We start from the raw sequence: 13906 nt of genomic DNA on the forward strand, positions 1-13906 counted from the left end.
AAGTGGATTTTTTTTAACTAAACATACTCTCAGGTGGTTGTTGTTTTCAAATGTTGGCTGTAGCCAGATCCAAGCATGTAAGTTCTTGGACCTGGAGTTATTGGATCTCTTCTCCTTGCAGAGGAGGCTTCTCCTTCCACTGTGTTTCTTGGCAGAATCCTATTATGCAGCCTCCTAGACAGCATCAGTAGAAAGTTGTGCTGCTTGGAATTCATACTAATGTGATTATGCAATAATTGAAGTAGGGATTAAAAAATCTTCTATATGTGGTTTTTTATATTATTTATCTGCATCCATTTATCTCATCAGTGAATTTATGATGACTGGACTGACATGTCCTTTGCTGGAAATTAATACAATGGCATTTGTACTTTGAGATAAGGGCATGCTAACAGATTGATGAAAAGAAACTAAGTTTCCTTTGAATATATGACAGTTTTTCAGCCAGCTATTTAAAAACAGATGAGAGACAAATTCTACCCTGGTTATGATCTTGCTGTATGATAATTTCAACAAGGTCACAAGACTTCCCTGTGTGTGTGTGGAGGGAGAACTGTTTTCATACAGAATATTAGTCCTGAAAGAAATAAGCATTCTATTTATACATATAGAAGAGGTTTCAAGTCTTCCAGGAAATCTGTTTGAAAACTATTTACAGTATTAGTATGCAAATTATATAGTACACACTAAATGGGAATCTTGCAGCAGAGCACTCTGACAGGCATCTCACTATTTGAACTATGGTAGTCCAGTTAAAAAAGCAACACAAAAAGAAAACACAGCTGGATGTAATTGTATCCAAACACATACTTATTATGTTAATGGGGGCATATGAATAAAATGAAATGTTGTCCAGCAAAGGTTTTCCCACAAAGACTCTGAGTTATTTTAGCAAAATGTTCAAATAATGCAATCTTTAGTGTTTGTTTTAGTTGAAAAAATGTTTGATATTTATTCCTAAAAATTAACAGATGAAGTGTGGCAGCACCAGAAAACCAATAAATCCCATCTCATATTAAGTACCATTTTAATAAATATTCTTCCGTTGAGAAGAAAACGTGAATTGTGGCCCCCATTACATTAGGTACTTCCAGAGATAAAGTTTAAATCAAATTATGAGAACGGTGTAGTATAGTGGTAGTGATAGGTCTTAAACTCTTATTGTTACCCCAGGTGGTCAGAGCAGTGATACACCCTTTAGCTGCCTTCCCTCTTGCACGGAAGCTTCCTGACGCTTCCCGGCTTATACCTGCCTGCTGCTGCTCTCCCATCGGCTTCCCTTCAGTCACACCTTGGTCCCATTTCTGCCCTCACAGCCTCTCCTGGGTGGCCCTGCTGAGGTATGCCACAGCAGCTTTAGTTCAGCGTGAGAGGTTTCAAACAGCGAGGTGTCAGTAAGAATACGCTAGATGCCGTAGAAGACCAGTATGGGGTTGGGTCTCTTTCCAACCAGCAAAAGCTTCGCCCTTGTTTCATTCCTAAAAATCTCCCAGAATTTCTTGTTGTGTCCCTCGCATCAATCTGCACAGCTCTGGCGTCTAAGTTACCTGGGCAAGGTGCTAGATCTGTTCATACCAATTTACTGCTGGTGGACTTGAAATCTTTCAAAATAAGAGGCTTCAGATGAGGTTTATGCCCTTTTTTTTTCCCCTTCTTTTTTTTTTTCCCTCTCCATTTTGAGGACGTGCTTTTAACAAACCATAACTGAAAACTAAACAAACAACAGTTTGTGCCTTATGTAAGTGAGCCTGCTATTCAAATGGCTGTATTCAAGGACTGTAGATACAGTTAAAAGCCCATGTCTTCTTCACTGCCAGCTGCTGCCATAATCCTAAAATAGATGCATTTTCTTTTTAACTTTATATCTCAGTATACTGCCCTGTGAAATTGCTTTCTGCCTTTAAATTGACCATCATGCAGAATTTTCTATTTTTCAACCTGTCATTGTCTTCGAGAGTTACAAGTTATTCTGAGTTAAAAAACTATCATTTTTGTTCACAAGCACAAAGCATACCTTCCCAAATCTAGTTCAAGAGGCATGTCAGATGCAGTCTTGAGAATATTATCTAAGTGCCTATTTTTATTCTTAGTGATGAGGAACTGTTTATACTGCAAATGTAATATGATCAAACACACATGAATGTATTACTTTAAAATAAAACCTTGTTTATTAATTTAAAAATTATACTGGAGAAAAAAATCAGTCTGTTATTTAAAATAGTTCCCAGTGGCAAAGTATTGTTGGCCTGTTTAATGAAATGTATTTGTTTCTTGGATCTGCCTATATAAGAAATGTTTAAAATTTTTGTCTGTGAAGATTTACAGCCACAGCAAGCATTTTACATTATGATAAAAAGACAAAGCTTCTATCATTAGTGTGATAGTAAGTCCAGCTTGGTTGTCTGGCAAGTAAATTCCCCATCTAGCTACTCCCATTTAAAAGAACAACCTACTTTCACCAAAAATCTGCTCCTGCTAGAAAACAGATTTTGTACCTCCCCCTCTTAGTGGCAAATGTAATCCTTCTACAATCAATAGGTAAAACTCACATAAGAGCACAACACTTATTATTATTTGTTTCCAGCAATAGGTAAAGAACAGATTTCTGCAGAGAGTTCGTGCTTAGAGGGAGGTGTCAAAGGAAGATGAATTAGGAGAAACTAGAGGACTTTTGTCCTTTGGGAAGCTACAGAGTTGTGAGAATGAATCTTTGAAGGCCACATCAGATGTGTCGAGCGTCATTCTGTTTAGACTGTCAGTCTTCTGGTTAGGCTGCTGAAGCCTCTTTTTTTTTTTTTCTTTTCTGAAGAAACAAATCCCATTTTGGCACATTTTTTTAATCTTTAAAAAAAAAAAAAATCTTTAAATAAGTGGCACAAAATCAGATGCTCCTGAAGGGAGCCTGGGGTTCACAGCTGAGGTGGCAATGGCACAATTCTATTTATTTTGTCTCATTAGGTCAACCATGCTTCTTAGAGGGATAGCTAGAATGCACATTGTATGGCTTCCTTGGCAAAACCAAAGCAGAAACATGTGATTTGTCTCTGTTATCGTGATAATTTGTTTTATTTCAAATTCGTGATGTCATGAGCTCTAAGCATGTGATCTTCAGTGTCTCACTCCAACATTCCCAAATACTGCCAATAGCAATTTAATTTGAATTAGTACCTGTCTGTGCTGCAAGTGTGTCTTATAATATGCATTTGGATATTTTCTGCTCCTCTCTACATTGCATTCAGTACTTTCAGCACAAAGATATACAGTAAAACTTGTCCTAAAAACCATCGTAGGGTCCAGCAAACAAGGCTGAATAGCAAAAGAATCTCTCTTACAATAAGCCAGACAAAATGGTGCTTTAGATGCTTCCTTAGACTCTATGTTATTTAGGTTTTAGGGACTATTGCAGAAGGACATCAAGTTACATATGCCTCTAGTTATTTATTTTCTTAGTCTTACAAACTGAGGAGGAGTATCTCCATGAAAATAGTATGGAGTTCCTTTGCAGATTTTATCCTTATGCTTTCCTTTCTTTTTCTTTTAATAGCCTGGATGTGTAAACACTACTGAAGTGGATATAAAAAAATCTTCAAGAATGAGAAATCCACATAAAACAAGAAAGGTAAGTACAGTTATTATACCAAAAGCAGGTGGTGCAGGTAATTTATAGCATGAAATTCCATAGTTTCTTAAAAAATTTTGCTTAGAGCTGCAAAGAACAAATACTTGAACATATGTTATTATTTCATAAGCTCTTAAGTGAATTAGTATTAACAAGTTTGCTAATACTAAGTAAATGCAATCACATAAGAAAGGCTTTGGACAAATACACAGAGAATATGAAAATAAAATTCATTTTTGCGTGCTTTATTCATGTTGTGTAGTAGATTGACTACAGCATGTTAAAATGTTTCTGTCAGTAATTAAGCAAAAATAAATTAAAAATGCAATGTAAACTATAACAGCAGTTCTTCTTGTGCTGGTCTTAATGAAAAGAGTGTCTCTAGTTTACAGTTATGCCCCAAACGGATGATCAGAAATTGTGGAGGAAATTAGTGTCATCTAAATTAGTATCCAGACATGAACAGTGTAAATTCTCTAGGGATGTATAGATGGATTGGAACAATACTTTCTTTCAAATCCTTTGTATCATAATAATGAAGATTGACTACAACCTTAAAGTAGTCCTTTGAGGTATATTTTCCTGTCAACACATGGAAAAATATGTTTTAAAAAGGAAAGTGAATTTAGAGAAAGTTTTAGCTTAGTTTATTTATGGTAGTGAAAGGTGCAGATTAGCGTAATTTACCAACCAGCAATTGCAAATCTGGGAGTCATCCAAATAATCCATTGTGATAGTCTGTCTTTCAGGATAGTGTTTCTTCTTTTCCTACCGGTCATCTCCACTTACAGTAATAGCTGCCTTTCAGTGTCATCCCCCATGTTTAGTATGCTATTAATAGAGAGACATAATAAAAGTAGATCCTGTGTTCTATGGCATTATGAAATTGTGGGGGTTTGGGACTCTTTATTTTACACCATGGTATAGAAGCGCAGTTTTATCTGAGTGCATGGCTTATTTGCAGCTTCTTTAGAAATATATGATCTTGGCTAACTTCTTGAGCACACTTCTTGATGTTCTAAAACATCACAGTTACTATGGGTATGTGTAGAAAGCATTGTCTGAAAGCAGCTATCGTTGTTCCATATTTTTTGCGTAGTCTGTCTATGGCTTACAAAACGACATTCGAAGTCACAGCCCTACCCACACACCAGTACCAGAGACTAAGCCACCCACAGAAGATGAACTGCACCAAGAGGTTTGAAAAATAACTACAAACATGTACTTTTAAATGAACTTTCTAGGAAAGTAGGTATTAAACCAAAAATTATCGTAACTGGGAAGTATGTTCAGAACAGATCTAGTAAACGTTTGGTAAAACTTTTCCTTCTTTCAGGATATATGGGTTTAGGTATGTAACTTCTATTAAAAATAATGAGACAAAACCTGACATTTTTTGTATCTTGCATTAAACAGTTAAAGGCAGTTAGCAGCAGGCCAGTTAGTGGGTTCTTTGCATAGCTAAACCCATTAGCCCCTTTAGCAGTAGACAGCTTGCTCTTCCTTTCAATACTGATTCGAGGTTTGGGGGTATACTTACCACTCTCTGTATGAACGTATGGGTTCACACATTTATCTACTGTTAATGCTTCACTAATCTTTCCTGAGTTGTTAGAATTGGGAGAAGGTAAAAGTCTGAAGAATTAGTAGTTCTCGTCAAAAATCTGAAAAAAGAAGGCTAATTGGATTTCTGTTGATGAACCTTTAGGGAAAATGTTATATTGGGTCCTTTTTTTGTCTCCGTATGATCTTTTCTCTTTGACGGAAAATTCCATTTATTTTAGAACTCCACTGGTGAAATGTTGTTTTAACTCAGATATATTTCTCTTCTGTGCCCTAAGATAAATTAAGGTTAAATTACAGCCCTAATAAAAAAGTTATGGAAATAGAGTCAATCAATGAATTACTCATAACACTTTTTGCCTTCCTTTCTTGCAGATTAAGCACTGGCAAATGCAATTAGACAGACATAGATTAAAAATGTCAAAAGTTGCAGAGAGGTAAGTATATTGTCACATCTTCTTGTTTTTCAATTAAACTGTTAACTATTGGGAAAATGTCAGTATGAAATAGCTTCAAAGAAAGAGAGACAAGGGAGCTCAGGTGTCATAGAAATAACTGCTGAGAGTTTCCTTGAAGTGGGAGGTATGAAGTTCTTTTATTGATAAACGATGGCCCGGATGTTCCACGATACATTTCTGATAAACCCAAGAGTCACTGAAAGAGCCTCTGACCAAGTGGTCAGAAGTTTCACCTTGCAATGGCAGGGAGGCTAAATGGAAATAGGTCTGGGGCTACTGTTTTGATATTTCAAAAGGGCAATCACTGACAAAGCAAGGGAACTGATTGGCAGGGCTGGCTGGGCGAGGAGAATGATGCTTGAACAAAGTGAGTCTGAGCTTACTTCGGGTGAGAGGATGTAACACGAGTAGGATCTTTCTCCAAATAAGACCAAAATTTGTCAGGAAGGGGCTAGAAAGCAAATAAAACAAAAAGCCCCTCGGAAAGACTAACTACAGCTTAGGTAGAGAAGAAGTAGAGAAAAGGAATGCCCTAGCTTACACATCAAATACAGAGATAGTGAAAATTGCAGAAAATTGAGCTGCAAAAGTAAAGGAAATTAAGCCAAATGCAAATGGTTCTTCATGCTCTCAGATACGTTTGTGCATGTGTGTCTACTTACACATGTGTATGTATGCAGCCACATAGAAACACATATAAATACATATTTATAAAGAGAACAGGTTAAGAATTTGTATTTGCTGAACAGTAAAAATGGAATACAGACTAAATATAGTATAAATAGGAATAAAAAGAAAGAATATTTGTCCTCACTTGTCAATATTTTTTCAATAATTATGAGGCAAAAGGAAACATGGAAAGCAGAAGTAAGGGCCTGGAAGATGTAATTTACCAGAATACAACTAAAGTTTTTAGTGTGTTCAACTGAGTCAGACCAAGTCGTGAACACTGAAAAATTTGGAAAAAAAATTGGGCTTTTTTGGAAAGCAATAAACTTGGGAGTAGTGCCATTTGATTAGGAAATAATAAAAATATTAACTGTATTTAAAAGAGGAAAAAAGGAGTCCCAGCAGCTGTAGGGCCAATAAATATGACCTGAATAGCACGCAGTGTTTTAGAACAGACTTTAAAGGAATGATAATTAAAAACATAGGGCTATAAAACATGTGCCTTTATGAAAGCAAATGTGCATGGAAGAGATTGCTTGATTTAATTTATTAGTGCCTAAAGGAGCCCTAAAAGAAGCTATGTGGAAGTATTAGAGAAGTTTGTAGTTTATTTTATTTCAGCTCTTGATAAGACCTGAGCCACCGCTCCTTCTTCGGGGGTCCACTTTTAAAACACTTGAGCAAACCTATTTTAGCCTGAGCTTGTAGCTGACTTCTGAGTGTGTGCACACTGGTTACCATGGTTCAGCTCATGCAAGGTAACTTGTTAGCTGGGGTAACCTGATCAGGTTTCCTCTCCTCCTGACATGACAATGTTTGATGCTTTTGTTTTTCTAGTCTATTAGCTTATACAGAGCAGTATTTGGAATATGATCCTTTTCTTGTACCCCCTGATCCCTCAAACCCTTGGATATCAGATGACACCACTTTTTGGGAACTGGAGGCAAGGTATATAATTTTATTTCTTCTTTCGGAGTAAGGGGGTATAACAGGCTTTTCTTGAAACGTGAAGATTTCAGACAGAGGTATTGCAGGAAAATACTGAAGCAGAAGGGCAATGCAGTATCCTTTTGGTCTTTCCAGCTTTACAGTTTCGTAAGATGGGAAGAGCTATGGGTTAATACATCTGTGTAAAAAGTTACAGTAACCAGTTTCCAGTGTTCCAGTGTTGGGGAAAAAAGACAACTTTAAAAATCTGGTAACATTTCCTAGCTGGAAGTCCTTATTCTTCTGTGTAAATGCATGTGTATTACCTTCATCCTGCATAAGTACTAACAGCCTGGTTGCTCATCTCTGTGAACATTGCACAGATATGAGCAATCTGGAAGGTGAGAATTCTGTGGTTGAACTTTAGGACTTAGTCTAAATTATGAACATGGAGTATTAGAATACTGAAGTATTGCTGATTGTAAGTTCTATTGTTTTTTCTTCTGTAGCAAAGAGCCAGGACAGCAGAGGGTGAAACGATGGGGGTTTGGCATGGATGAAGCTTTGAAAGACCCTGTGGGAAGAGAGCAGTTTCTCAAATTCCTGGAGTCAGAATTCAGTTCAGAAAATTTAAGGTAATGAGAGGGACTTTTTTAATAGCTTGTAAGATACATTGGTTTTGGGGTTTTTTTTGTCTGATACCTTTCTTTTCATTTTTTGACCCCTTCAAAAATTTTCCTGTGTTTTACCTTTCAGAATCCATTTATGCAGATTGCTGCCTGCTCCCATACTCAGGCTGAGGGAAAGATTGATATAGTTAGCAGAGACTCACATGAAGCATATTTTCCCATTCATGTCCAACTTTTGGTCAAACTACCCATATAAGAGCTTTTCTCTCACCTCATTTTATTAAACAGGTTTAAAACATTGACCCATTCAAAGCCTGTTCAGTATTTTTTATTAAGTCCAATATTATAAGAACAGTAAAATTAAAAAAGAAAATTTGTTAAAAAATAAATAAGGGATTAAAAAGTAAAATTCAGAGACTTCCACTGCTGGTCAGGTTTCTGGGGATCATTGGTCTTTTGAAAATCTCCACCAAGATTCTAGTACTTGTGGATCTGACACAGCAGAAGTAGTGTGACAGCTAGCTCTCAAATTCCTCACTACTTTCAAAATGTAAAGGTGCTGCTAGTGTATGAAGCTTAAATATTTTTTTTTAAAGTATATACACAGAATTACTTCTAAGTGGGGGAGAACAATTATTTGATTTTAAAAAATGATAGTCTATCCATTGGCTAATAGCATATTTTGTTGTCACTGTTCTAAGGAAGTCATATTCCTGTAAGAATTATTTCAGAGGGATTAACAACAGCCTTTCTACAGATAAGTCAAACTGTACATAGTACAAAAGCATGTACAACATATTTTTCTCTTTATTCCACCTTCTTGTCAGATGTCATCTGTATCACTTCCCATTCACCAATAGCATAAGAAGTATAAAATCCTATTTGCACACATTCTAGAACTCAGAAAAATCCTAAACTACTTTTTTTCTATGCCAGTTCTCACTCCGAAGTGGTGCAGCATAGCCATTCATACTAGAATTACATTTATGTAGCATCTTACAAGAGGCATTTGGCATTTTATGGTGTTGATTCATAAATACTGAGTAATTGCACAGACCTCCTTGTTGTTAATTTAAGTTTGTCAGCAGAATAATTGGAGACGGACTTCTCTAAGTTGCTGACCATGTTCATATTCAAACATTGAATTTTGCATCAGAAATGTATAATAGATACTCTAGACCTTATGATATTTTCCAACTGATTTTTTTGCCATTCTCCTCATGGAAAAATGGCCTGACCTGTATGCGTATGTTGATAACTTCATTAGTGACAGCTACAGATATTTTGTTATCAAAAAATCCAAGTGGTAAAATGAAATTTTAAAAGTCAGAATAATACCAAGAGGACAGGTAATTCTTTTATTTAAAGAGCATCCTGGTAATTCCTTATGCAGAGCAGCTGTTTAAACATGAACCTATCCAGCCCAGTGTGTGCTGCAGTGTCTATGCTTTTCTGTGATTAGTTTGTCTCTTTGCCAACTAGACTGTTACCCGCATAATCCCTAGCTCTTTCTTCTAATCCTATTTACAACACTAACCACAGGCAACTGCAAGTGACTGATCCAGGAAAATTCCCTCGAGAAATTTGTTCAGAGGTGATTCCTTGACATGCCATCTACTCTTCTGTCTCTCTCTCTCTCGATTCTTATAATGGCATTATGGAATATGATATCTGAGCAAAGGTGAATATGAGCTTAAAGGCTGTCCCCGGGAAGGATCAGGCAAGGGAATCAAACTTGCCCTGAAAAGGTGCTTTCCGTGTTGATTATCTGAAGGAAAACTGTCTCACAAGCTCAGAAGTATGTTTATGAATTCTCAATCCACCGTTATGCTCACACAGTAAAGTCAGATTAGAAAGCAAGAATTTGTAAAGCTTGTTGTGCATGGGAGTCAAAATGTTATAGAACTCAGTAACAGAAATGAAAAGCTTGATGGTTTCAAGCATTACTGCTGAATAAACCTTAAATTTAAAAACCACCAATTTCTTTGCTCACCTGTTAACCCCACTGTGGCAATTTGTTTTTCTGGGGTGTTTTTATAACAGATCTAATCATGATTAAATTCACAACAAGCACCATCAAACCTACAGTGAGATAGACAGCTGGGACCCTGGATTCAGGCTACCAAGCGCACTACACAGGATGCAGCAGGGAACTGAAGACACTACAGAGAGACTCAGTGTTAGTTGATTAGAAGTCTTGTACCTCGCTTCGGTGAAAGAAATGCCAAAAATGTGAAATGATAAGTCTACCACATACACCGTTTCTATTCGAGTGTGATTATCTTCTGTAGCTAAAAGTCCCAGTGTTACTGTTTCATTAACTTGGACTGAGAGTGTCTAAGCTGGCTGAGAATCTCATTCTTAGTGGATGTAGATCCTGTCTTAAGAAACAGAACAGGGATGAGGAAAAGAGCCATGACTTAATTTTAAGAACTGTGCAACGATTGGGAATGCAACCAGGTTTCACCTTCTTACTCAGTTATCTCTGTGCTTTCTTTCTTTGCCAGTAAATTGGGATTAATAGTATGTCTCAGGGGTGTTGTAAAGCATAGCAAAGGGATAAAAGTGTCTGAGCAGTTCTGTCAGTGTGGTAGCTTCATTACAGTGTGATTGCAGTTTGCTAACACCCGGGTTGGACTCTGCATTCACCTAACGCAGGCTATGACTTGTAATCTCTTGTTACCATGCAGATTTTTTGGAGGGATCACTTTGCATGCTGCTCAGTACACAGAACAAATAGCTAAAGTAGCATATGATTTGGATAAGAGATTTATACAATTCCCACTGCCTATTACAAAAATGGTGACCATTGTTTAAAATTCACAAGACTTAAGTTTGAGCATGATCCAATACTACTGAGCTTGGTCACAAGGCTGTCTGAGCACTGAAAAAGGACTTTTCAAAGACAGTGAGATAGTGAAATGAATCTTACTGTGATGTGGCACCTAGAGACCTAGTTTCTTTCATCTCTAGAAAATCCCGATTCCTCTCCATATCCTTCCTTTGTCTGTAGTGCTGCAGAATTCTTTGGGAAGTTAATATTCATATGCTGACCGTACGTTTGCTCCCAAGCGGTTGTTTTGTAGGAATTGCAGCCTGTAAAGATCTAAATGGTTTCAGGCCTGCCAATCTGAAAGCCTGTCCAAGTCATTATGCAGTATTGCAGTAGGTGTGATCTCCAAGGCAGTGCTAAGACTGCAAAAGCCTCCTAGGTTAGTGAAGGGCGAGTGGCGACAGGACATCTTCCATGATGCACAGAAGGAAAAGCTGCTGGACCCCTTTCCCCTTCCTTTGATCCTCATTTATTAGCTTTCATAATGTGTGAGTAAATAGGGAAAAGGGGCTTTGAGCTCTGGTTGTCCAGAAAAAGAAGAGAGGAACTGAGGGGTTAGCTAGATTTACATGTTTTCTCTCAATAAATTTTCTCTGACCATCCCCCTGCAAGCTGAGATTTTTTGAGTTGTTTTTGGACTCATCCATTTAAGTTGTTGTAGAAATGTCCTGTACTGGAGATAGAGGCCTCAATTACATCCTGTAGAAAAAATAAATAAAACCCCACGTATACAATACTAAAAATTTGCAGTGTTGTCTACAAATTGTTTTGGTCATAGTGCTTAATTTTATGTCTAACTTACTTCAGGGGTTCTGGTTATTCTTTTAATAACACCATAACAGTGCTTTTACTAGAGAAGAGGGAGAATGGTGCAAGAGGTTAAGTTTTCATTTTAATCCAGCCTGTTTCACTTTTTTGCTCTTTATTACTGATCGCCACTCTTGACTACTTTAAATGCGAGACATTTCTGTCTTCACTGATAGTGGAGGGGAGAGTTCTGCATGTTACAGAATCACAGAATCACAGAATCACTACGGTTGGAAAAGACCTGCAAGATCATCAAGTCCAACCTGAAAAAGAAAAAAAAAACAAAAACAAAAAAAACAAAAACAAAACAAAACAAACAAACAAACAAAAAAACCACACAAACAACCCACGCAAGCCAACCACCACACAACAACAACAAGGCACAACACACCAAAAACCAACCCACCCAACACCACACAGCACCATGTCCATCAAGCTACATCCCACAATGCCACATCCACACGCTCCTTGAATACCTCCAGGGAGGGTGACTCTACCACCTCCCTGGGCAGCCTATTCCAATGTTTCACTACTCTCTCGGTAAAGAACTTTTTCCTAATATCTAGCCGGAACCTCCCCTGGCGCAACTTGAGGCCATTTCCTCTAGTCCTGTCACTAGTCACTTGGGTGAAGAGACCAACACCCACCTCTCTGCAACCCCCCTTCAGGTAGTTGTAGAGAGCGATAAGGTCTCCCCTCAGCCTCCTCTTCTCCAGGCTAAACAACCCCAGCTCCCTCAGCCGCTCCTCATAAGACTTGTGTTCCAGACCCCTCACCAGCTTCGTCGCCCTTCTCTGGACACGCTCCAGCACCTCAATGTCTTTCTTGTAGTGAGGGGCCCAAAACTGAACACAGTAGTCGAGGTGCGGCCTCACCAGAGCCGAGTACAGAGGCATGATTACCTCCCTGCTCCTGCTGGCCACACCATTTCTGATACAAGCCAGGATGCCGTTGGCCTTCTTGGCCACCTGGGCACACTGCTGGCTCATATTCAGCCGGGTGTCGATCAACACCCCCAGGTCCTTTTCTGCGGGGGAGCTTTCCAGCCACTCATCCCCAAGCCTGTAGCGTTGCCTGGGGTTGTTGTGGCCAAAGTGTAGAACCCGGCACTTGGCCTTATTGAACTTCATCCGGTTGGCCTCAGCCCATCGATCCAGCCTGTCCAGATCCCTCTGCAGAGCCTTCCTACCCTCGAGCAGATCAACACTCCCTCCCAACTTGGTGTCGTCTGCAAACTTGCTGAGGGTGCACTCTATCCCCTCATCCAGATCATCAATGAAGACATTAAACAAGACCGGTCCCAAAACTGAGCCCTGGGGGACTCCGCTTGTGACCGGCCGCCAGCTGGATTTCACCCCATTCACTACAACTCTCTGGGCTCGGCCATCCAGCCAGTTTTTTACCCAGCAAAGAGTGCACCTGTCTAAACCACGGGCCGCCAGCTTCTCTAGGAGAATACTGTGGGGAACAGTGTCAAAGGCTTTGCTGAAGTCCAGGTAGACAACATCCACAGCCTTCCCCTCATCCACTAGGCGGGTCACCTGGTCATAGAAGGAGATCAGGTTGGTCAAGCAGGACCTGCCTTTCATGAACCCGTGCTGGCTTGGCCTGATCCCTTGGGTATCCTGCACGTGTCCCGTGAGCGCCCTCAAGATGAGCCTCTCCATAACCTTCCCCGGCACCGAGGTCAGGCTGACAGGCCTGTAGTTCCCCGGATCCTCCTTCCGACCCTTCTTGTAGATGGGCGTCACGTTGGCAAGCCTCCAGTCATCCGGGACCTCCCCCGTTGACCAGGACTGTTGATAAATGATGGAGAGCGGCTTGGCAAGCTCCTCCGCCAGCTCCCTCAGCACCCTTGGGTGGATGCCATCAGGCCCCATAGACTTATGAGTGTCCAGGTGGCATAGCAGGTCGTTAACTGCTTCCTCCTGGATCATGGGGAGCCTATTTTGCTCTCCATCCCTGTCATCCAGCTCAGGGGGACGGATACCCTGAGGATACCTGGTGTGGCTGTTAAAGACTGAGGCGAAGAAGGCATTAAGTACCTCAGCCTTTTCCTCATCCTTCGTGACAATGTTCCCCGCCGCATCCAGTAGAGGATGGAGATCCTCCTTGGCCCCCTTTTTGTTGTTAATGTATTTATAGAAGCTTTTTTTGTTGTCCCTCACGACCGTGGCCAGGTTGAGCTCTAGCTGGGCTTTCGCCTTCCTAATTCCCTCTCTGCGTGACCTAACGAGGTCCTTGTATTCTTCTTCACTTGCCTTCCCCTTTTTCCAGAGGTGGTAAGTTCTCTTTTTTTCCCCGAGCCTCAGCATAAGCTCCTTGTTCAGCCAGGCCGGCCGTCTTCCCCGCCGGCTCTTCTTACGGCACAGGGGCACTGCCTGCTCCTGCGCCTTCAAGA

At 39.7% G+C, this 13906-nt stretch overlaps 1 protein-coding gene across 8 annotated transcripts in view; it reads left to right on the forward strand.

Annotated features, from left to right (window-relative positions):
- Window positions 1-13906, forward strand: part of RGS7 (regulator of G protein signaling 7) — a 263160-nt gene that overhangs the window by 211255 nt on the left and 37999 nt on the right. For 7 of the 8 annotated variants that reach the window (XM_059835876.1, XM_059835868.1, XM_059835869.1 and 4 more), the window contains 5 exons: window positions 3545-3619; window positions 4719-4817; window positions 5558-5619; window positions 7147-7257; window positions 7746-7871. In XM_059835876.1, coding sequence (XP_059691859.1) covers window positions 3545-3619; window positions 4719-4817; window positions 5558-5619; window positions 7147-7257; window positions 7746-7871 — 473 coding nt within the window. The remainder of the gene's footprint in view (window positions 1-3544; window positions 3620-4718; window positions 4818-5557; window positions 5620-7146; window positions 7258-7745; window positions 7872-13906) is intronic. The other variant, XM_059835874.1, reaches the window with a different exon arrangement.

The sequence above is a fragment of the Gavia stellata genome, chromosome 2 (genome assembly GCF_030936135.1).
Source record: "Gavia stellata isolate bGavSte3 chromosome 2, bGavSte3.hap2, whole genome shotgun sequence".
Taxonomy (NCBI): Eukaryota; Metazoa; Chordata; class Aves; order Gaviiformes; family Gaviidae; genus Gavia; species Gavia stellata.